The sequence below is a fragment of the Rhinatrema bivittatum genome, chromosome 1 (assembly GCF_901001135.1).
Source record: "Rhinatrema bivittatum chromosome 1, aRhiBiv1.1, whole genome shotgun sequence".
Lineage (NCBI taxonomy): Eukaryota > Metazoa > Chordata > Amphibia > Gymnophiona > Rhinatrematidae > Rhinatrema > Rhinatrema bivittatum.
The window spans coordinates 714,806,117-714,832,046 of NC_042615.1; the positions used below are offsets into that span (position 1 = coordinate 714,806,117).

Here is a 25,930-nt window from a genome sequence, read left to right on the forward strand (position 1 = left end):
TCTGATGGAAGAATTCAGCTTTAAACATTAGGAGCTGATCTTGTAAGTTGGAAGGAAATCTAGGGAGCTGCATGACAAATGACATAAAATTACGACCGTTCCTGACTATAGCCCTGAGCTGGACAGATAGCGGCAACAAATGCAAGCTCCCACCCCAAAACTCAGCTGCAGGCAGCCGTATCAACTTGAGCTGCTAGAATATGCCAGCCATCCTTCCCTTCAGCTGACTAGAAGCCACAATCCGTGGGAGTTTCCACGTATGTCCCAATAGCAATCCTGGCAGGGCAGTTTCTGCATCAGTTGTGACCAGAAGAGCTGCTATTACTACTGCTTATCTTTTTTAATGGCTGTGGCATAAGGAGTGGAGATTATTTGCTTGGTCTGCCTTCTGATAATACATTATTGTTTAGCAAAGACTTGAAAGGATCATCAAGGGCCACACATACTCGCATATAGGAGATTTGCGCCATTTATCCAGATAAATTTTGCTCACACTTAGCCAGTAAGTGTCAAAAACTGCTACTTGTGTGGCTAAGAGGTAGATCTTTAAAAAGTACGCGCGCGCGTACTTTTGTTCGCGCAACCGATGAGAACAAAAGTACGCCGGATTTTATAAGATACGCATGTAGCCGCCCCCCTACCTTTGTTGGGCAAGTTACGCCTGCTTGAAGCAGGCGTAACTTGCGCGCGCCACCTCGCATCCCCCAGCACAGGCCGCAGTGCCGGGGGACTCGGGACCGCCCTCCCGGTCCGCCCCCGAACCATCACCACGCCCCTGAACCACCCCCTGACCCACCCCCTCCCCATCCTTTTACGAAGCCCCGGGACTTACGCGCGTCCCGGGGCTTTGTGAGTGCCCTGCGCGCGTAAATCCTCCCGGATTTACGCGCACAGGGCTTTTAAAATCTAGCCCACAGTAATATAGCTGGATAAGTGATAAAACGCTATTTATCCAGCTATGTTGAAAATATATGTCGTGTATCTTTTAGACATGCGGGCATGTTGTTGGGTTCATTTAAGTGTATTTTGTACATGTGTGCACATAATACAAAATACATGTGATTGTGCTTGCGCACCCATCTGTGTGTGTTCATCGCACAGTATTAAAGTTATATTTTAAGTCCACTCGGGATAGGGAAATTTCTACAGTACCTGATTCCACTTTCAAGTGCATGAAAAGTGGAATATAAATAAAATAAAAAAATAAATATTAAAAGGTGAAAAAGAGGTTACACTCTCAGAATATACAATTTGCCATGACATATTGTATATACATTTGGATCAGTTGGAAAGAAGAAATTATATTTTTTTTTTCAGTCAAAGCAACTAAATATTCATGAAACTTAATTTTCCCAAAGGCCCATCTTTTCAATCTGAAATCCAAACGAAGAAGCAACATGCCCATTCTTCAAAGCAAGCATCTTGGAAATAGACCAAGTACATTGCCAAGGCTGTAGCTTCCTTTACTGAAAATCATGTTTGGCAAGAAGACTAGGTTTTTACTCTAATATACATTCTATCATCATAGTTGGATGGCTTTAAGTACCCTTTTGGGTCTGCTGGACTCATGCGTGAAGTCGGATTTATTTTTTTTTTCTGATTGATAAGAATGCCAGGAACTCAGAGGCTTCCAGCATGTGAGTTGAGGGGTTTTTTTTCTTTTTTTTTTTTTTTTTTAAATCTTCACACAATTCAGAAGACTTTTCCCTGGAACTTACAGCAGGATCACCTTCCAGATCCTTGTTGGAGGCTGTGTTTAGGCTGCTGTTCTGGGCTATTTATTTCAGTTACAGTTGTCAATTAGCCAGACTCTGGTTAATGGTTAACTTGTCTTGTGCATTTGATATAATTTTTTTCTACAGAATAGAGGCCAAAGGAATGGAAGAAACTATTTAAAAATGAGATTAGAGAGACCATGAGCAGTGAAATATTTATGGAATGTTTCTACTTTGATAATGTGCTCTTTAATATACTGAAAGGGGTTTCTTCATCATTTTTTAGAACCTACAAAATTCCTAAAAATTACCTCTTTAAATAAATGCAAAAAATGTCTGTCAATGCAAAAAAAAAAGCTCTGAGAGAATAGGAAAATATAAATTCTGACATAAATCTTTTACAGGAGACTTGGGGTCTAATTGTCAAAATAAAATGAGAAACCCTTGGATTGGAGAGGTATTTCATTCACTGAGCCATTCTAGTGTCACTATCATTATAAGGAAACACCTCCCAAGAAGGGTTTATAAACAAGTGAGAAAGACAAATTAGGGAGATTTGATATTTTACAACTGGGGGTAAGTGGGGAGGTTTTTTTTGTCTGATTAATCTTTATGCCCCCAATAAGGGCCAATAGCAGCTTATCCTTAATACTCAGAGGAGAGCTGAGGAATTCCCAACTTCTCTAATTGCAGGGGGGGGGGGGGGGGGGGGATTTTAATTGTGTCATTAATGATATTTATGGAAAGTGTAAGATGACCTCTAATGACCTAATCACTGATTTTTGATTGATCAATTTTTGAAAGCTCCTGCATCCCAACACAAGAGATTGTACTTGGATTATGGATTTAATAACTTGTCTTTCCAAACCCATGCTCAAAGTGAGTTATAATGAGGTAGACCCCTGCCCCAGAGGGCTTACAATCTAAAATGATAACTTTAAAACAAGTGTACAGGCACCTACATACTAGAATTTTAAAAAATGCGCACATTTTTTCAATTATGATTTAAAATATGCCTACCATGCGTATGTGTGCTCCTAATTTTAAGCAAGTCATATATTGTTGTTGAATGTTCAAAAAATATTTTAATAGAGGAGGTAGTAGTTTCATATTATTCATGAAGGTACCATCCCAGTTACCATTAACATTTGCAATCATTAACTGACCACCATCAACCCGTGAATAAAAATTCAAAACTCGATTTGTTAATGTAAACTGAGTGCTTCAACGACACGGTAATACAAAATTTTCAATGAACATTTGTTCTTTTTCATTGTTCATTTAGTACTTAGCTGCACGTAAGTGGATGCGTCCCGAAGGTTACTGCAAATCCTATCCAATAGTCCAGTAGCGGTTCCTTCTCCCCAAACTGGTCAGGTTTTGAATGTAATTTTTCAAGAGATTTTTGGGAGTTTCACCATATAAAAAAAATGTTTGGAGGATGGTGGTCAGTTAATGCTTATAAATGTTAATGGAAACCGGGATGGTACCTTCATGAATAATATGAAACTACTACCTCCTCTATTAAAATATTTTTTGGGAGACAGTGTTCCATTTTTTGAACATTCAACAACAATATGGGGCAGATTTTTAAAAAGTACGCGAGTGCCTACTTTTGTTCGCGCACCTGGCGCAAACAAGAGTACGCCAGATTTTAATAGATATGTGCGCGTATCTTTTAAAATCCAGGGTTGGCGCGCGCAAGGCTGCGCAAAATTGGCAGCCTGCGTGCGCCAAGCCGCGCAACCTGCCTCCGTTCCCTCCGAGGCCGCTCCGAAATCGGAGCGGCGACCCGGGGCTTTGCATGCGCCGGCAGCCTATGCAACATAGGCTCAGAGCGCGCAGGGGGAGCTTGGGGCAGGTTTTTGTGGGGTACGCGCGTATCTTATGCGTGTACCCCTTTGAAAATCTGCCCCTATATGAATTGTTTTTTTGATTGTGTAGGTTTTGTGAGTTTTTTTGTGACCTCATTTTGTGTACCTTCTTTAGGAATTTGTTGGCTCTACTGCGTGCAGGGAAGCGAATTTTAAAAAACATAGGGGTAGATTTTATAAAGATTTTAAATTTTATAACATGCGCGCATGGTATAAAATCGGGGGTTGGCACGTACAAGGGGGTGCACAATTGTGCAACTTGCGCATGCTGATGCCCGCAGCCTTCCCCTGTTCCCTACCCCCTAGTCTGACCTTCCTACCCCTTCCCCTAGCCTTCCCGCCCCCTAACACTAACCTCAGTCCCCCAAATTTTTATTTTACCTCTTGTGCCTGCCGGCATGCAATCCCCCGGCACAGCGGCAAATGGCCGCTGTGTCGAGGGCCTCTAGCCCTGCCTCCACTCCCAGACCGCCCCACCCAAGCCACTCCTCGCCCACTCCCCGATGCCCCGGGACATACGCGCGTGACCAGGCCTTTTAAAATAGGCCCGGCGCGCATAACCTTTTAAAAATCTGGGCCATAATTTTGTGAAGCTTAACCAAACCCTGCTGCCTAGAATACCTCTTTTATATGCGAGTAAAAATATGCACCTACAGGCTGTATATAACATAAAACATAAGAAGATAAGATATGCTGTACTGGGTCAGACCAAGGGTCCATGAAGCCCAGTATCCTGTTTCCAACAGTGGCCAAGCCAATTCACAAGTACCTGGCAAGTACCCAAACACTGGATAGATCACAAGCTACTATTGCTTATTAATTACCGTCATAACAGTTTATGGATTTATCCTCTAGGAATGTATCCAAACCTTTTTTAAACCCAGTTACACTAACTGCTGTAAACACATATCAAGTGGACAGCCTTACAAGTGGTTATGTATGTGGGTAAATCACTCTTTTACCCACACAAATGCCTTTGAAAATTACTTTCCGTATGACTAATTTAATTTCCTTAGGGTGTACTTTCAGTATCCCACCAGAAATTGTGCCTTAATAACCATAACTGAGATGCAAATTTTTGCATATTTCACCCAGAGAAATAATGTGCTAATATGCATCAAATGGCATTCTTATCATTGCCCAGCCTCTGTGCCCATAAAAGCAGCACACATTACTTTTACTTGCTGGGTCAGCTGTGAACCCTGACTCGCTACACGCACTCTTTGCTGGGGACAGCACACACACTGTGTAACAGTGTGCAGTCTTTCGGCTGCTGAGGAAAGGAGAATTCCTGAGGCAGGCAAAGTTGGGGGAATGAATGTCCATGCATGTGGTTTTCCCCAGAAGGGCCCTTATATTAGTATACACTGAAACTGTAGGCTGAATTACAACTTTAGGGCCTGGTTTTAGAAAGCATTCATACGCTTAAAATTGGGTTTTACACATGTAAATGCTCTTACCGTGTAAGTGGGCTTTTGAAAGTTGCTACATTATATGCCATTGAATTGTCCATAGGATATTCATGTGTAAGTGCACTTCATTCACATAAATGGCTTTTGAAAAATGGCTATGATTGTATCTTACATTCACACATGAACTCCTTTTAAAATTTCTTCCTTAATGTTTGCTTTCAGAGCTGTAAGAAGTTGTAAAAACAGATTGGGGGAGGAGTGTGATGTGCTTGGTTGTAATTACAGTTATTATATATGTTAAATTCTGTTTATTTAGAGATGTAAGAAAGGTGAATGGAAAAAACAGCAGAGTCACAAATGTATTAGGAATCACCTACAACCTGTTGATTTTTACTTCTCCAAATTCACCCTGCTTTTTTAGTGGAGAGTGACAGCAACTGAGAGAATTCTCTTCTGAGTGGTAGGAAGCTACACAAATATTGAGTTGCTGAAATTGTTACAAATCAGAAAGAAGATTTAAAAGTGGTAAAAACATACCCCTAAACCACACGGGTGTAACGGAAGGGACTGTATGCCCAAATTTATTTCTACAGTAGCTCTGGAAGGTGGCTACAGAACTCATATGCATTTGGGTGAATCATTCCTTATAGGAAAGTTTGTGGGTGGTGTGTAGGGCATTAGTGGAAAGCCTCTGGTAACCTCCCACCCACGCAGCCTGAAAGTCTTTATTCAGACTGGGTCAAATATCTGCTTCTGTAGAAACCATTTAGTGTTTTTGTGATATTGGTCCTGAAGAGGCCAAAAATAGTTTGGATGTATCAAGTACTTTGGATTTTCTTATATTTGCGATTCACTTTATGACATGCATATTTAAGTATAATACAGTGCAGACTGCATTTTCACCTAAGACATTTGAAACTAATTTAAACCAATGTGAATCATCACAACTCTTTTTGTTATAAACATTAAATCAGCATGAAAGACCTAGTCGAGAAACTGAAATGCAGATGAGATGTATAACACAAAGAACCTTTCTATACAGTGAAGATTCTAATAGTAGAAAAGACTATTTTATTGTTCATTTTAAAGACATCAAAGAGAAACCAAACAGAAGACAGATTGTTAAAGTGGGATTTCGAGTTAGTTGCTTCCAGCAAATGTAATTCCGTTGCCTAGGGTGCAAACTCAACTCTTCAAAAAAAAAAAAAAAAAAAAAAAATCTCCCCAGAAAGTACAATACTAAAGACATCCTGAACCTCACAACTATTATCAACAAGTCCATGTTTAGGATGTGGCTACAGTAAAATGTGAGATAGTATTCCAAATGCAAGAGGAACGCTACAGCATCTTGCCAGAAGCCAACATATTTTTTGGGACGAGGTCAACACAGAACAGATATTATGAAACTTTCACATATTGGAATCCCCAGGACTAGATTTCAAGTTTCTGCATCTTTCTTCCCACCCTCTCTAACTCCTTATATCCCCCCTGTAACCATAATGCTGCAGTTCTACCACCACCTTGGCCACTACGGAATGCAAGACAAACAAATGTTAATTGAGATCATGGATTGTTATACCCACGAAGAAGCAAAAGTGTTGGTTTCTCTGGAATATGAAAAATTTACACCAGAAGTGGTGCGGGCAAAGTCTGTAGGGGAGTCCAGCCCTGGGCTCTGAGGGCACTGCAGGAATCAACAGTTCCCTCGGCATTGGGGGGACCGAGGGCTGCAGGAGGCCGGAGGGCCCAGGCAAAGGTTTGGGGAACCGAGGCCTCAGGAACGCGGCACTAGCCGCATCTTTCTCCTCGGAGGATCTGATGATAGGAATCGCTCCCAAGAGGGGCATCGGTGGCCGCTGGATAACTGAAGATCCCTCGGGCACTGGTTGCCTTAGTAGGGCACCTAAAAGGATGTCCAGATGCTCAAACAGAGGTGCCAGAATAGATGGCAGAGGTTCCGGCACCGGCATGGGGGCCGTGGCACGGGGGCCGTGGCACGGGCTGCTTGACACTCCATAAAGCTTTGAGCACCACAGTCTGCACCCTGCGGTCCAACTCCTCCTGAAAATCCAGTGAGGTGAGAACTGAGAGGGGGGGGACGAGGCATCACCGGCTCTTCCTCGGTTCTCCGAGGAGGCATGGTGCCCGGCACCGATATCGGTGGGGAATGCCTGGGACTCCTGGGTATGTTGAAGGATAGGGCCTCTGAGGCATGGGGTCATTTCAGTGGCAGTACGGCAGCTGGAACCGGAGCCGCACCGATGACAACCGGTGTCAATGCTTGCGAGATCTCCCATGGTTTTTGATGCTTGCGAGATCTCCCATGGTTTTTGATGCACCCCTGTTCTATGTGAACCAGCATGATGGGACTGCGTTCCCGAATGCCGGTATATAAAAACCCAAAATAAATAAAATAAATAAAAAATGGTGCTCGGCCCGGTCTTTCCCGGTCACCGAAGAAGCGGAGGATCCCAATGTCCTGGAAAATGGTGAGATCACAGATTGCTCACTGTTCCCTCGATGCTTTGAAGATGCAGAAGGAGTAGCGGCAAGAGGGAGCGTATCAAGGGGCTCCCCTCGCCCCCCGGAGTCAATGACTCCTTCGCAAGTGTGGATGGAGCCGAATTTTTGGAACCAAAAAGTTTTTCCATCTTGTTAAGGCGCACCCAATGGCCTTTGGGGAATCAACCACGAAGAAGCAAGAATGGGTTTTTAACCTACCGCGCTGAGGAGGCACCAACCACGAAGGGGAACCCGACGATGGAACGGAGAAAAAAATTGCTTTTTAAGCAGAAAAGGCAAAAATGAAGCAGAGCTCCACAAACTGTGAGGCAACTGCACCATGGAAAAAGAGAGACTGAAGGGGGACCTCATGTGGACGCGCGGAGAGTGGCATTCTGGGCATGCTCAGTGTGCTAGTCAAAGCTTCTAGAAACTTTGACAAAAGTTTTCCGTGCCGGGCTTCATTGGATGATGTCACCCACATGTGCGGACTACCATCCTGCTTATCCTAGGAGAAACCAGCCACCACGGGCCCCCAACCCTCTAAACTTGGTTTCAATCTAGTGCTAACACAGATCTGGATTATGCCATTGGGACATTATACTGAATAAGGCTGCATGGTAAAACCCCTGAAAATCTGGAAAATTGATCCCACCCTCTGCTCTTTTTGCACAGTTGTCAGTTTAATATGTGCCATCCATCTACCCCATAAAAAATCAGAAACAACTTTAAGAACCAAAAGAAAGTAAGAGGGGGAAGAATTGGTAACATCATAAACAAATACAAAACCCTAGACATCCAATTCATACGAACAGTTCACCGGTAAATATATCCATTTTTGAGAGTCCTCCTTCAATTTGCTTATCAGAAGTTTGAAGTTCAGCTCATATACGTCCTTCACACAAGCAGACAAATAAATTCCAAGATACGTAATCTTATTCAAAGATCTATGAAAGGGACTACATGCAATACCTGGACAGCCTTGCACCTGATATGCCCCAAGAGATAGCAATTCAGATTTAGAAGAATTAATCTGTCAAGACCACCGGCAGCGGCCGTCCGCGGCAGGCCCAACTCACCTCATGTCTTGCCTGGCCCTCCATCTCCGGTGTTCTCGCACTGGTGGCCAGTCACCACTGCCGCGTTTCTTCTGGCTCTCTGCACTCCACATGGTAGCCAGGACGCCGCTGACCAGCGCTCCGATGCTGGGCCTCTCTAGGCCTGCGCGCTACCTGCTCTGCTTTTAAAGGGACTATGGCGGGAACGCCAGGCTCATCCCCACCTGATGACATCATTGACTCGGGATATTTAAGCCTCACCTGTAACCTCCACTAACCGACTTGGCAACGGGTTCTATGGTTCCTTTTGGTGCCATACATTCTCCACGGACTGTTCCTGCCGTCGGACCTCTGTGCTTCTCCTATCAGATTTTCTCTCAGTGCTTCCCGCCCTGTGGGTTCTGGCTCAGCACAACCTAGCTTGGACTCTCTCCCAGCGCTTCCCGCTCCTCGGGGCCAGGCCTAGCACCAGTCTACTTGTGAGTTCCAAAGGAGCCTGCTGCTCCTGAGGACTTTTGCTACAGTGCCTTCTCTCTCTGAGAGTTGCCTCAGAGCAGTACACTTTCAGACTAGGCCTCGGAGCCCCACTCCTCAGGGCAGCCTTCTACGCCGCTCCTACAGAAGATCTTGTCACCGGCTTGCTGTATCCCAGGCAGAACCCCTACGCTGCTACTCTCCAGGCACCGGCTACAGCGGGTTCCCTGCTCTAGCCCTTATCCAGCGTATTACAGTTCATGTCTCCGCATCTGCACCTCCTCTCATCGAGGCCACTCTCATGTTGTTATGCTCTACTCCCTTCAGAGCTGCAGTGGCCTTACACTCCATGAGACTCTTTCTCCTCCTCCCTCCGAGAGTGCTCCTGTCTCGAATTGTGCCTACCTCTCTGACACTCTCTGCACTCACTCGCCTACCCTCTCTGGGACCAGCCACACAGGGGCGCTCCTGTCCTACCGGCCCCGGCACCCAAGGGCTCAACCTGCGGGGAACGAGGGTCGGCATAGGTGAAGTTCCAGCTTGCCTCCATCCCGGCCAGCCTCGCCTCCCGACGGTGGGGACCTGTGAGGCACAACCCTTCAGGTAGCAACTGCCCACCTCGGGCCAAGGGTCCACAATTTCTAACATGATCTTTTAGCCTGAGAGAGTCCCATACTCCTCCAAGATTGCTAACAACCCTGGAATGGACTGAGATAAATCCATCACGTAAATCAACACATCATCCGCATATAATGCTATTTTCTGTTCCTGCCCTTCCAAAACCACTCCCACCACTTCCTCAAGTGCCTTATATACTGTGCCAAGGGTTCAATAACCAACACAACCAGAAAAGGTGACAAGGGGTAACCCTGCCTAGTTCCCCTCACTTACACAAAATTATTAGAAATAACCTTGTTAACCCTGACCGTCGCTACTGGATGAATATAAAGAGCTTTTATCCACTTCTTCAAATTTACTTGTAATCCAAACCCTGCATCGCTTAACACAGCTTCCAAAACTTTCCACTCCACCCTATCAAAATACTTTTTTGCGTCAAGAGACAGGATAGCTGAGTGACCTACTCTTCTTTCATGATCTATAATAGCTAAAGTATGCAACACATTATCACTTGATCTTCTATCAGAGATAACACCCATCTGATCCCTATTCACTAATAACCCCTTAACTTTATCTAATCTACTCGCTAACACCTTAGCAAATATTTTCATATCTGTATTTAATCATGAAATGGGACGATAAGAAGCACACTCATCTCTAGGTTTATCCTTCTTAGGAATCACTGTAATTACTGCTTCATAAAATGTCAAAGGTAACATTCCCTCAATAGGGCAAGCTTATAAAAGTCTACCCCAAATCCATCCTTGCCACATGCTTTCTCACTAACGCATTTATAGCCTTAATAATTTCCATAGTTGACAAAGGCTTGTCCAATGTCTCCAACAATGCAGACGGTAACTTGGGCAATTCTACTCTTCTCAAAAACTCCTCAGTCTTATCCACTTCAACACCCTCTTGTGCTGTATACAGATCTTTGTAAAAAAGCCAAAATGCCTCAGCTATCTCTATCAAGGTCTTAAAAGATTTTCCCAATACTTTTCACCTCCCCTATTAGGGCCTGAACTCTCTGCCCCCTCAGTTGCCATGCAAACACCTTACTGGGTTTGTTACTATACTTAAAGTAATGAGCCCTTAGACGCTTCATCTGAAAACCTGTTTTCTTCTGTAGCATGCTATAATACTGGGCTCTCAACATCCTCAGTTCCTGTAACTCCACCTCTCAGCCATTAGCTTTAGGCAACTGCTGTTTACTTTCTATCAGCTGAAATAGTTCTTGCAATTTAACATTCCTTTGCTTATTCTTATGAGCTGCAACAGATACACACTGACCCTTTAAAGTCACCTTCCTGGCCTCCCAAACTGTTCTGATATTGAACTCGGGAATGCTATTAAATGCCAAATACTCAGCCCAACCCTCTCTAATTGCCTGACACACTTCCTCGTCCTTCAGTAAGACCTCGTTAAATTTCCATCATTGACCTCTATTGTCTAAGTTAGAATCCCACGCTAATTCCAGCATTACTGGAGAATGATCTAAATCATTAAAGATTCTACTGTGGTCTCCACCACCCTCTAGACATCTTCCATCTCCACAAATATGCCTAAGTATGATAAACATGTCTACCAATCCCAAATCCTTCATACTGGCTTTTACATAGTTACTAGCTCCTTTTTCATAAACACCCACACATGTCCATCCCACCTTATCTAATTTAACATCCAAGACCAGGCTGAAGTACTCCCCCACCCCCAAACAGCAACAATCCCATCCCCTCTTCCAGAAGTATTTCAAAAAGATGAGAGAAAAAAACCTTCAACCACACATTGGGGCCATACACATTCAACAAGGATCTCTCACCACTTTTTCCTGGACAAATTGAACAGACCGCTCTATAAGAATAGCTGCTACTCTATTTTTCTTTCCCTTATAGGAGGAGGACAAGCTCTCTGTAATCCAAGGAGCTTTAAGCTTATAGTAATCAGAGCAGTCCCGCCAATGTGTCTCTTGTAGAAAAATGATATGCATTTTCATATGTGCTAAATGTTGTAAAACATTCTTCTCTTTTACCAGATGGTTTAGAACTTTCACATTCCATGAACAAAACTTAATCATACCCATCTCTTAGGTCTTAAATTAAATATTCCTCAACTGCTTTTCATCTGTATGTCATCTGTCCACCTCATCCAAAAAAAGAGGAAAAAAGAACCAGTACAAGACTGAATCCACATTTCACAAATTCTCTGGTTTCCCCCTGTCCCCCCCATACCCCTCCCCTCCAACTATGTACACCGACCCTCCACACCCTTCCCAACCCTCCCCCATCCCTTCCACCCAAGCTAGAAATTGGCCAAAATGGGTACCCTGAACCACCCTCGTTCTCTCCATAGAAAGCATTCCACAACAACCATCCCACCACCTGCCCATCCTTCTCCCCACTTTAAAAAGTAATCACCAAAAATAAGCAATAAACTAAAACCCTAAATTAATTTTCCCCATTATCCAATAGGTAAGTGAAAGTTGCACTTAGCTGTCCTTTTTATCTCAAAGGAAGCCCTATCCCCTACCACAAACGCTTTCAGAACTAAGGAAAGGTAGAAGGATCTACTACATAAGAGAGCCGTGACCGACGTGTCGCAAATGCACAGTAGAGAGCAGCTCTACCGCGCATGCGCAGGCGAGCATGTCGGTCAGAGTGGAGCGTGCCTGAAAAAAATGGCGCTGGGAGGAGCAGTAGCAGCGGCGGAGAGGAGCAGCGGCGAGGAGCAGTAGCGGTGGCAGTGGCATGCGCGAGGGATGGACCCCCTCCCCCCCCCCCCGGAGATCTTCCATCTGCGCCATCCGAGGGAAGGGGTTGTGGATGAGCTGAAAGGGGAGGGGATTGAGAGAGGGGGAGTGACTGAGGGGAGGGAGGAGAGAGGTGAGGGGAGGGAGGAGAGAGTGAGGGAAGGGGGAAGGTGAGAGGGAGGGCAACTAGAGGGGGAAGGTGAGAGGGAGGGCAACTAGAGGAGGGAGGTGAGAGGGACTAGAGGGGGGAGGTGAGAGGGAGTGGGAGGGAGAATAGAGGTGGGAGGGAGAATGGGGAGGGGAGGTGGAAGGGAGATGAGGGGAAAGGAGAATGAGGGGGAGGGAGTGGAAGTGGGAAGGAGAATGAGTGGGAAGGAAATGGACCGAAAATTTTTTTAAAATGTAGCCCATTGTTACAGGCTTAACGGCTAGTAAAGGAATAAAAGAACAGAAATTCTTTTTATTTTTTAAATTTTTTTCAACTTTTTTAAAATATAATAACGGAATACTGATAATTAAGAACTTGTCAAAGCCTGTAAAAACAGAACACAAGTCCCCAACATGCGTACGGCAGATAGTCCCTACTGCACCCACTCCCATAAACCAAGCATTTGAGACAATGGGAACTCCCACCTCAACTGCCAGGATTCTTCATGACTTGCAAGCAGTTAAGTTGCTCTGTCTTCTACACAGTCCCACAGCTCACCAGGCCCATCGTCTTCCCCTTCTGATGTATTTTCCAGAATCCGCTGCTTCGGACCTGCAACACTTTTGCCATTGCTGCATCCTCTACCCTTGACAGAAAGGAAGGACCTGGATGAAATCAAGGCTGCCCATGATTGCACTGGTGACCAAGAACTATTCTCAACTAACAAAGGGAACTAATTTGCAAATATGCTTGGGCTTCCCCTGGAGACACAAAGATCTTCCATGCTCCATCCAGATTCACTGTTAGCCTCACCGGGTAAAGCAGCCTGAACTGAATCTGCTTCTCATGCAACAACTTTTTAATACCATTGAATGCTGCTCATTTGCATACAGTCTCTCCTCTGTAATCAGGAAACAGAAACACTTGCTGGTTTTTGTAGTCCAGTTCCCTAGCTCTCCACAATATCCATTCTTTAGTCTGAAAATCAAGCAGTTTTATCAGAATCGTGCACGAGCTGCTTGCATTATTTCTCGACACTCCAGCCATGCAGTGTGCTCACTTGATCACAAACAAGAGTGCTGACTCATCTGGAAGCAAGATCTAATTAAGAAATGACTTCACAAAGGTCCCAGCCTTCCTCATTTTCTGGCACCCCTAGAATCCTGATGTTACAGCGATGTGAGCGATCCTTTCCACCACCTTATACTTGAGCTTGCCCATTTACTTTCATAGCGCCGCTAACGTGTTTGCCGCTCCCAAATCCCAATCCTCTAAATCAGACACACGCTGTTCTAATTCCTCCATTCTCGGAGACAGTTATCTATTTTCTCTCCTACCACCTCACTCGAGTCTTGGAGAACCCAAAGATCCTTACTCAGATCCTCTCTCAGTCCACAGATCTATTTGAGTACTGGATCATTCAGAGTCTCCCCCTTCTTCAGGGCCTGCACAGCCTCAACTGCCTGACTCTCAGCACTTGCCATGCTCATATCCCCGGATCCACTCATATCCGTGATTTGATTGGATCTCTCCATCAAATTCGGGGTATGTCAGGTTCCCATTGCCAAGAGGGGAGATAAGTTAGAAAGAACTCAGTTACAGGGAGCAGGATGGTTTAAATAATAGTGGATAGATAAGAGCTCTAACAATGAGCGACCATCGCCATTCGCACCCTCTAGAGCCCCAGGGGATTTTAAACCATTCTCAATTTGTTAGGAATTGTGGACCCTTGGCCCGAGGTGGGGTTGTTGCTACCTGAAGGGTTGGGCCCCACAGGTCCCCACAGTCGGGAGGCGAGGCTGGCCAGGAACAGAGGCAAGCTGGGACTTCGCCAGTACCGGTCCTCGTTCCCCACAGGTTGAACCCTTGGGTGCCAGGGCCATCTGGACTTAGGAGCACCTCTGTGTGGCTGGTCCCGGAGAGAGAAGACAACTGGATGCAGAGAGTGTCAGAAAGGTTAGGTACAGTCCAGGACAGGAGCACTCTCGGAGGGAGAAGGAGAGTGAGTCTCAAGGGGTGAAGGGCTACTGCAGCTCCGAAGAGTGTAGAGCAGGACCACGTGGGAGTGGCCTCGAGATGAGGAGATGCAGGGGCAGAGACTTGAACTGTGGTATGCTGAACAGGAGCTAGAGCGAGGAACCCGGTGTAGCAGGTGCCAGAAGAGTACCAGGGCAGAGGTACTGCTCGAGACATGGCAATGTGGTGATAGGACCTTCTGTAGTAGTGCTGGGAAATGCCCCAAGAAGCAGGGATACCGAGACATAGTCCAGTAGAGTTACAGCGCTGAGCCAGGTCTTGATGAGTAAAAGCACTGGAGCAAGATCCTCAATGTAGAAGTGCCGTGGGAGTCCCAAGGAGCAGAGAGCTCCTTGGGACTTGGTGCCAGTTCCGTAGAAAAGGAACTGGCACCAATAGGAACCAAGGAACTCGTTACCAAGTCGGTTAATAGTGACTGGAGGTAAAGCTTAAATATCCTGGGCCTGTGATGTCATCAGCCAGGGACGAGCCTGAAGTTCCAGCCATTGGCCCTTTAAAGGGAGGACAAATGGCACGCGCGCCTAGGGAGGCCCAGGGTCGGAATGCTGGTTGGCGGCGTTCCAGCCGCCACATGGAGCACAGGAAGCCAGGAGGAACGCAGCGGCAGCAACTGGCCACCGCCGCAAGTGAACTGGGGATAGTGAGCCAAGCATGACATGACGTAAGTTGAGCCTGCTGTGGGCAGCCGCGGCTGGCGGCCATAACAGTTTTACTAGTTCATCCCCAGTTCACCCAATTAAGAGATAGGTCCTCCAAACCTCCTAGTTTAATAGCCTTCACACCCTCCTCAGTTAGCCCAGACCCTTAAAACCCCACAGATCTGACAGGTTTTATTTTAGAACTTACACCTCCTCCATAACAGAAGTAATTGTACATAGCAGGGGCCCTCGGTGCACACCAGGATGCATAAGTATTTACATACACATCCTCTGGCTCTTGGCCCAAAATGCCCATGCCCCACCACTTTTTGAAATCTTTGTAAACGTGCGCGCTGTGGGAGATATGCACATATCCAGGTGGCTTTTAAAATCTGCTTAGTGTGTGCGAGCCCAACTTATTCATGCATCCCCTAATTAATGCATGCCAAGCTTTTAAAATTCATCTTTAAATGTGCTCTAAATTTATTAATCTAAATAGGTGGAAAGCCCTGGACAAAATCTAATAGATTTTCTTTTTAGTTAGCTTAGGTCCTTGCATAATGTACTTCATAGCAGCTGAAGTAGTCGTGGAGAAATATGGAGTCTTTGCAGGTTATGATATCTTTTATTAGATCAACATAAAAATTGTTCTAATATACTGGACATGAGCATTAGAAACCACATTTGAAAAAGAGAACTATTGAGGTCTTGAAGAATCCAAGCCCTGCTGGGAAGAGGATGGTTGGATGAACTCTCTTTCTAGATTGTCTTGGATATATTGCAACATTGCTGGGGCAGAGAGTGGATAGATCCTACTTTTGGGGGAGGCATCTTCCCAGGAGCGAGGCCGATTAGGCAATCGTAGGCCTGAAGCTGGTGTGGACTTCAGCCTGTTTCTTACTGAAGGTGTCAGCAAATTCCAAGTAGTGGGAGGGTAGACCAGGTAATGTTGGAACTGTGTGGCAGAGATGAATGGCCAGGGGCCTGACTTGGGTCAGGCACTGTTCATAGCAGGTGGTGTCCCAAATTGTCAGCTGTAATGATTCCCAATCAATGAGGGGGCAGTGTTGGACCAACCATGGTAAGCAGAGGATCACTTGATTAACTGCCTTGGGTAGGATATAGAGGCGAATGAGCACCTGATGGAGGCACACAAGTTGACCTCTCTAATTTGTTCAAAATTCCCTTTAAAGTCAATTTGAACTGGAGAGATATTGATAAACTTAAGGATTAAAATAACAACAAAAATAAACTACTGATTACCATTTCCCAAGTTATGCAGCAACATAACATTGTTTTCATTGTCTTGTTTTGGTGATTGATAGTATGGGGACGGTACCAGCAGTTAACAACTCAGTTTATATATTTTAATTCTCTACTTATGTGTCTACTGACCTAAATGAACCTTTGCCTGGATCACAGACAGCTGTTGATTACCACGTGTCAAGTCACAGACAAACAATGCATTCAGTTATAAACTGATGACAAGTGGAAGCCTTCTTTGGTGATCCATGGCCTTCCCTAGTGATCCACAAGGCCATTCTGTCAATCTGGGATCAGCTCTTTCAGCCTGAATGGAGCCAGAACCTGTGACATGTCTGAGAATACCAATAGTTTACAATTGCCTGCACTGAAAGAAAATAAGGCATCAGCTCTACATTCAACAGAATAATTTCAGAAAATTCTGTAATGTGCCTGTGTCATTCATCAAACCTCTGTCACCTCTTTCCTTCTCTTCCTTCGCTGAAGGTGTCATCGCTGTGATCACATCCAGGCCCAATCTGCTTGAGCTACTGAGGTTATAATAAATATACTGAAATGGGAAACCTCTTCCTGAGAGCACATAATCTTAAAAAAACACTGGAAAAACATCTTGGGTAGTAGTAGGCAAATTGGTGCTGAATTTCTTCATCAATATGAAATACATTCTATTAAGTGCTACTTGGTGCCAGAAATGGTTACATTACCTGCATGTTTAATTGTGGAAAGAAAATATACTACAGAATGTTATATAACTAAACTAAATACTAAGGGGCGGATTTTAAATGCCCTGCGCGCGTAAATCCGGCTGGATTTACGCGCGCAGGGCCCTCACGCGCCAGCGCGCCTATTTTGCACAGGCCGCCGGCGCGCGCAGAGCCCCAGGATGCGCGTAAGTCCCGGGGCTTCTTAAAAGGGACGGGGAGGGGGCGTGTCTGAAATGATGCGGCGTTTCGGGGGAGTGCCGCGGCGTTTCGGGGGCGGGCCCGAGGGCGTGGCACCGGCCCGGGGGCGTGGTCGAGGCCTCCGGACCAACCCCCAGGTCGGGTGATGGTGCGCCAGCAGCCTGCAGGCGTGCGCAGATTTATGTCTGCCTCCGGCAGGCATAAATCCTCCGATAAAGGTAGGGGGGGGGTTTAGATAGGGCCGGAGGGGTGGATTAGGTAGGGGAAGGGAGGGGAAGGCGAAAGAAAGTTCCTTCCGCGGCCGCTCTGATTTCGGAGCGGCCTCGGGGGGAATGGAGGCAGGCTGCGCGGCTCGGCGCGCGCAGGCTGCCCAAAATCGGCAGCCTTGCGCGCGCCGATCCCGGATTTTAATGGATACGCGCGGCTACGCACGTATCTATTGAAATCTCGTGTACTCTTGTTCGCGCCTGGTGCGCGAACAAAAGTACGTGCTCGCACAAAATTCTAAAATCTACCCCTAAAGTTTTAATTTAGTATTTTTGATTAAAATATTTTGTATGTAATCCATTTTTTAATTTAACACTGAATTTACTGTACCAGTTGGTTTATAATTATTACAATTCATTTATCATCTACAGGGATTTAAATTCAATACTAATGATATAAAAATAAGGAAATAGTACAGTAAATGACTTTTCCATTGAAGAATATATGAAGGAAAAATAGTTTGAACTTTATTCTCAGAAACCAAAACAACTTCTGGTATAACAAATAAAAAGTGAGTTGCTATAACAGGTAAGTATTTTCACAAATTACATGCACTATCCTCGGCATGGTTTTTATACCTTGTGGGAACACGTGGTGATTCTCACAGGCCTAGAGGCAGAAATTCAGTCTGACCAGTCTTTCTTAAAACATGAACTTTATTCACAGCTTCAGTCATACACACAGCAGTAGATTGACTTTACCTTCAGACAGTGTACTCTCTCTCTACTCATAGTTGTGCTGCTTCGTCTCAGCTTAGTGTTTGGCCAGTGTTATGTTACAGGAACTGCCTACTTCCCAAAGACCTGACCTGGTCTGGTTATCCCCACTTGGATCCCAGCTCTTATTCCCCAGTGGTTATACCCTCTGAGCCCCACCTTCCCCGCAGGATCCCGCCCATAGAGCATACTCTCCTTAAGGCATTTAAGGTGGACCAGGCATCTAGCCTTGTCCTGCCCAGGTAAATAGGAGAACACCAGGGGCACTGTCTCACATATTCCTCTCCTCAGCTTGGACTCGTTGAGCCAAGCGTCCCTACTCTCTCCTGGATTCCATCCAGGTGAGTCCAAGAACTCCCAGTCCCCTTCCTCTTAGGGTTACCCTCAACTGCGTCATGACTACCACCCAGTGTGCTGTTTGCACATGCACATCCCCAGTCTTTTAAGTCCTTTCCTGGCTCCGGGTTTGAATTCCACCCCGATGGAGCTTCATGGACCAACTGGGGAACCACCAGTGCTGGTTCTTCTGTATCCTCAGTTGCTGGAGGAGCCTCTTCAGGGCCTCCCTCTGGGCTCTCCGCAATTTCCTCATCTGTATACTCTGGCCACTCGCTCCTGCTGGTCTCTGGCTCCTCCACAGCCTCACTCACTGGGGTCTCCGCAGCACCACACTCTGGGCTCGCCATGGCGTCTCTCGCTTGCCTATCCATGCCCTCTCTCTGCGCTTTTCACAGGAGTTGTCTCTGGACTACTGGTAGTGTTTGGGCAACCTACAACGTCTTCCTCGCGACCTCCTGTAGTGCCAACTTCCAACTTCTCCACACTGCCTCCTCCTGGGCAGTCTATGTCGCACTCTCTGGGGCTCTCTGTGATCCCTCTCTTAGGGTTCTTCACAGCTTCCTTCTCAGGGATTCTCACAGAAGCAGTCTGGACTCCTGGTAGTGTTTGGTCATTCTACAGGGTCTTCCTCCAGACCTTCTCTAGCACCATTCTCAGAATGTTGCCACAACTCGGTCTGCTCACCGGACCCATCTGCCAGCTGCTCATTCATTTCTTTCATGAGCTGTTGGTACTCCTTGTCCAGCCAGTGCCACTCTGTAGTGCTCCCTCCTGGGCACTCTGTGGCACCACTTCTTCACAAGGCCATGAAGCTGCACTCCACATAGAATTTGATGATGGCCCAGCATGCTTCCTGGTTCCATTTTTGCTCAGCCCAGGCCTGCTAACTCCTTGCCAGGCTTTCTTGTAATCTCCTATCTCCCTCCTGGAGATTCTAGATAAGGGCCTGCCAGCTTCCTTTAGTCATGCTTTCAGACTGCTGCATTCTGGGGCTACAATACTCTGGATGTTCCACTCCAGGTTTTCCTATGGCTGCATGCCTTCCCTGCAGAGAGGCATGCTTGGTGGAAGAGGGCCCCACTTGACTTTCATTCACTGCACTCACAGCCCACTCTGGCAGCTTTTCCAGTGCCACACCCTATTCAGCACATTTAAAACTAATCGGAGAAAGTTCTTCTTCACTCAGCAATTAAACTCTGGAATTTGTTGCCAGAGGATGTGGTTAGTGCAGTTAGTATAGCTGTGTTTAAAAAAGGATTGGATAAGTTCTTGGAGGAGAAGTCCATTACCTGCTATTAATTAAGCTTAGAAAATAGCCACTGCTATTACTAGCAATGGTAACATGAAATAGACTTAGTTTTTGGGTTCTTGCCAGGTTCGTATGGCCTGGATTGGCCACTGTTGGAAACAGGATGCTGGGCTTGATGGACCATTGGTCTGATCCAGTATGGCATGTTCTTATGTTCTTAACCAGCAATTCTCAACTGGTGTGTCACCAAGCACTGGCAGGTGTGTCACATAATACCCATAGCTGGTGGGGCCGAAGATCGGAGCTGCTGGCCACCGCCAGAGACCAGGCTGGCAAGCCAAAGACTTTTTTAAATTGTTAGATGTTATTCTGTTAATCAGCTGTTTTGAAACATTTATTCATATAGTTTTACAATTATTTCTGTGTGGGGATCTACAGCAGCTTGGCTTTTTCTGTTTTCCTAATTGGAGGCGTATTGGTGTTTAGGGCCTGGTTTAATATTTGTAGTGTTGCCTTTTTATAGGTAGGGTTATTCCATTCAAGTGCATTCCATAATGCAGGTGTAACTTTGTGCGGATTAGTTTGTCTGCGTCACTGCAAATCCTGGTACTTTTTAAGGTCCTATATTTCTGTTTCCATTTCTCCAGTTTTGTACTGCATGCAGAGTGGTGATTTTGGGTTTCTGGCTCCATATTTGTAACTTGTAGTATTTCTGTACTTGGTGAAGGTCGATTTTGTGTGTATGACCGAGGTGAGCCCACATGCTAGTTAAATATCTCACCTTATTTGTTGTGTTTTCGCAATAGGACATGCATTGGTGGTGAACTGCTGTCTTTTTATAAGTAGGACTATTGCACCTGGTAGTAGAGGGAGAGTGTGTGTTGCTATTATTGAGATAACAACAGAATATTTTTTTGTATGGTGAGTTTTACGGGGAATGTTCTAGTTCTGCTTTATACCCTTTGCTGAGGGTTGGGGATGGGGGAGGGGTTCCTGTGGATGTGAAGTGTACATTTACATTTAGCCTTGTGACTGTCATGTGTTCAGTGTATCACAAATGTGAGAGCTATCTATCAGGTGTGTCCCGACAAAAAAAGGTTGAGAACCACTGCTCCAAACTAGCATTTGCTTTGAGGCTATTTTTCTGTGCAAAGCTTTAGAAAAATCCCATAATACCATATGTGGGAACGAGTGGTGATTCCCACAGGCCTAGAGGCAGAAATTCAGTCTTACTCCAGCCTTTCTTAAAACATGAACTTTATTCACAGCTTCAATCACATACACAGCAGCAGACTGCCTTTACCTCTCTCTAATCACGGTTGTGCTGCTTCATCTCAGCTCAGTGTTTGTATGTTACAAGAGCTGCCTTCCTCCCAGAGACCTGGCCTGGTCTGTATATCCCCACCTGAATCCCAGTTCTTATTCCCCAGTCTCTGGTTATGCCCTCTGAGCCCCACCTGCCCTGCAGGATCCCGCCCATACAGCATACTCTCCTTAAGGCATCTAGCCTGGTCCTGCACAGGTAAATAGGTAGGCACTGCCTTACATACATGATCAAGGAAATGGTACATATTTCATACCCAGTTGCTGCCTAAAATAAACTATTAGGCAAGCTAGCAGTCTCTGATCAACTTCTATCTTCTTTAATACTATTTAGTATTTGAGCCAAATGGAACAAAAAGATGGTACAAATTCAAGTGAATTTGCCCACACTCTCCGTCTCACCTCAATAGTAGGTGGGTCCTTACGTTTTCCTCTAATCCAGGCTGTAAAGAAAAAAAGAATAATCACGATAAAATGCACTGCAGGCATGGACATTCTTGATTGACATTAATAGATTTCTTTAATTTACTCAAAACCTTTTACTAGACGCAGCCTGCTACATGAATACGTTAGAAATGTAACCTGGAGGAAACAAATAGAAAGTAGGCTATATTTTCAAGGTAAGATAAAGACACTGAAAAGATAATTAATATTTTAACATCTTTAGAGAATATAAGAGGAGATGTACTAAGAGTTCTCTCTTATTTTGTGTATATGGAAAAAGTGCTTAAGTGCATCTAGCTCATAGTTTATTTCTTTGAAGTGGGATGGATGGAATTTCTCATTGTATCTTAAAACCACCTTTAACACAGTTTATGATTTGAACTCTATTTACTAGTATGCTTTAAGAAATAATGTGAGCTTTATAGAACAAGACAGATTTTTCCATTACATTATCCATCCTGTCTATGCCTGGATGACAAGCAATATCCTCTGCCCAAAAGGGAAATGCATAGTTCCTTTCAGAGCTCCTAGAATAGTGATCTGAGTCAGCCACCAAGAGTCACTCTTGCTTTTAGGCAAAGCTTTTCTGGTACCAGACACTATGGTCCAAATCCCTGCTGGTTCTAAAGACAAATTCCCATCCATTGCTTACCTCAGTTTCTGCACACAGCACAGTAAATCATACTCTGCTTTTAATTCTGTCAGCTCTAATTCCCATGTTCCCGGAAGTTGGGATTTCATAATACCTTAAGACCAGTGGCAGAAAGAATTTATTTACCTGTACCCAAAGGACTTTTAACAAGAAACATAGAATATGAAAGCATATAAGGACTGAAAGGCCTATCTAGTCTGTCCAACTTCCTTTTACAATGCCATAAGCCACAACTGATCTCTGGCTATCCCTTTACTTTTTTACAAGAAAGAATTCTCTGCGATTATCCCATGCCTTTTTTACATTCTGTTACTGTTTTTGTCTCCACCACCACCAGGGTATTCAATGCATCCACCAGACTTTCTGTAAAGAAATGTTTTCTAATATTACTCCTAAGTCTACTCCTTTTGAGCCTCATTTCAAGGGAGTTTTTCTTCTTTGTTTGGCAAAAAAAAGCAAAAAAAAAAAACTAATGAGGGAAATTTTCAAAACCATTTCCATGTTGAAGTAGAGTCTTTGAAAACTGCCCACCTTATGTGTGGATATATGTATGCACAGGAAGAATAACTTTCAAACAACTTCATGCAGCGGCATATATATGTCTGTACATGGCTGCATGTAGATTTCTGATAGTATTTTATAACCCACAGGTGATACGCATGTATTGTAAAATATGTATTCTTCTACTCCACACACGTACATCTGTTTATGCGTGAATACATACAATACATTGAAAGTAGTTCAATGCATTGAACGTGCATACGTTCCCTAAATACTCTGCAAAAAATATATGTGCATATATTTTGTGTGTGAAAACGAAGTAGGACTTATTTGCGTAAATCCTCATTTACCCATGTAAGTCATCTTATTTTAAAACCTGACCACGTAACTGATGTGGCAGACACCCCCCCCCCTCAGCCTGGCCACCAGATGTCACTGTTCCAGTATTAGAACCCTCTGGTAAGAAGCCACCCCTCCCACCTGGAGGGTCTGGATTGGATGCCTGGGCACTATTTGGCCCAGCCGTTTTAGAACACCTTGGGATTAGTTTGAGGAAACCTTTGAACAGTAAGGATGTTTAGGTTTTACACTCTGGTGAGGCCTTACTGCTTCACTCTGATGGAGTTTCTTTTACAAGTGATACCTCATCGTGCACCCCCTGCCAAAGGGTCCATCTCCTTCTAATTTACAGAGAGAGAGATTTTTGAGGGCGAAAGGGGACCAAAGACCTAGGAACCTATTCTAAACCCTAAAAAGTACATTTTAAAAAGTGCACACGTATATCCAAACATGCTTAGAGGCTTTATGTGCATACCTACAAGTGACCGAGGGGGGGGGGGGGGGGTGAGAAGAGGTGCACTTTGAACTCGAGGGGGGCAATGTTACAAGGGTCTACAGCCCCTTGCACCCTAGGCAGACTAATGTAACACCGCCTCTCCCAAAACCCACTCCTGGCACTCCAATGCTGGTTCTGTCAGAAGCAGCACTGGAAGTGTAAGTTACCCTCAGTTTATGCTTACAATATAAACTGAGGGTAACAAATGACAACTTACGCTCGCCGGGAGCGAGTGACTTTATACCTCATTCATGGCAGGGGTTTTTTTTTTTATTGGTATCTACAGGGATGGGGGATGTGAATCGGGGCATTGCCACTACAGGTGGTGGGGATTCAGGGGCAGCAGGATTTTAAACATATTAAGTGAATTGAGGAACTTGTTGGGAGGGACCCAAACTGCAGATCCCTGAATATAATTTAATTTTGGAGGGGTTTGGGGGGATGCACAGGCCAACATGGCCACATATTAAATTTGGGGGGGGGGAGGCGAGGAGAATGGGAAAGAATCAGGAACAGACCCCCTTTTTTTTTGACACTATTACTTAACTGGATATCTTTCAAGATATTTATTTATTTAGAGGTTCTTATATACCACGGTACGTATAGATATACATCACCTCGGTTTACAGTAAACAATAAATTAGCAACAGGCTTTACATACAACAGGTTATACAGGAAGTAAACAAATAACAGCCACAGGCTTAACATAAATAACAGGTTTCAGGGGTACATACTATAACTCCTTTAACTATACAACCAATGCATATTCTATTTCAACAACTATATACATACTATAACTCCTTTAACTATAAAACCAATGCATATTCTATTTCAACAACGAAGCTGGAGTGAAAAAAAGGCCATTAACCTGTTAAAGGCCTAATCCTAAGTCAAGTTAATGTTAAGTCACAGATATTGCACATAGGGAGAGAAGGAGTAAATGGAGAACAGAGAAATTAGCAGGTTGAAACAAACATGGGGAGTGAAGATGAACAGGGAGTTGGTGAAAAATTAAACAGAAAAACTGCTGGTTCTGTCCATATCCGGATATCCGGATATAATTAGCTACATATCCGGATATGTAGCTAATTATCTAGCAACACAAGGCCGGATAACTAAGAAAAACCTAACTGGTTATATCCACACATAGCTGGTTAGTATTTTTTTTAGTTTTCCACTACATGTAGCCAGATAACTTTAGATGAGTATATTCAGCGGGATATTTATCTCACTGAATATCCAGGAAAGGTTATTGGCTAATGTTAGCCGGATAACTTGTCCACTTGCCAGCTTACTGAATGTGCCCCCCCCCCAAGAGTAAATAAAGGCTTAAATGACAAGCCCTTATCACAGAACTGGAAGCCTTCCTTCCTTCCTTTGAGCTTTGTAGCCCAATTCTCTGCCCAAGAGCCAGTTCACAGATGGCATCTCAGACTATCCCTCACAGTCCATGGCCCATTTTTTGGTTTCAATCATACTCCTGTTTAAAATCCTACTTCTAGGAAATAGTGTTGCATTTTGCATCCACACTAATATGAAAATAACACATCACCACAACTGGAACAAAATGCCATACTGGTCTATTCATTACCATCTGATAAACTCTTCATACTTCTTGTAATTAATTTACCATTACTATGTAATATTGTAATTTAAGCATGTTGACTTGGTATAGAATTTAGTCTAAAAAAAAAAAAGAAGAAAAGAAAAAGAGGACTCAAACTCCAGATTGAGAAAAACAAAAAATTAAAGAGATCTGAGACAATGCTCTCAATAAAAAAAATTTTAAGCAATCAGAAAGAGAAAATAATTTATCAAAGACAAAAAGCTTCATAATCATGTAAGGTTATGGTCTAATCAAAACACCAAAAGTAAAGCACGAAAAAAACAATAAAAAACAAAGGCTAATGAGCATGAGTATGCAGAAAGAGTGAAAGTGTGAAAGCTTGGAGACATAATGCAAAATGAAATTCTCAAACATGCAAATTTCTATGCGTAAGAGTTCAATATTCAAAGGCCCGCTAAACAGGTAACATAACTGGCTAATTTTACTAATTATCTTTAAGCAAATATTCAGCTGAACTTAACCTGAATATTCACCTGAACCAAACCAATCAAAATTTGACCGGTTATACTTAATGCAGCTGGGTTCCCTTGGCTAAACTTAGCCAATTAGTGCTAAAAATCAGACATTAATTGGCTAAGATCTCAAAATTG

General features: G+C 44.4%; 1 protein-coding gene across 2 annotated transcripts in view; it reads right to left on the reverse strand.

Annotated features, from left to right (window-relative positions):
* The window catches only part of NDUFAF2 (NADH:ubiquinone oxidoreductase complex assembly factor 2), a 301,548-nt gene that overhangs the window by 72,461 nt on the left and 203,157 nt on the right, over positions 1-25,930 (reverse strand). For both annotated transcript variants that reach the window (XM_029576571.1, XM_029576564.1), the window contains one exon: positions 21,684-21,724. In XM_029576571.1, the coding sequence (XP_029432431.1) occupies positions 21,684-21,724 (41 nt within the window). The remainder of the gene's footprint in view (positions 1-21,683; positions 21,725-25,930) is intronic.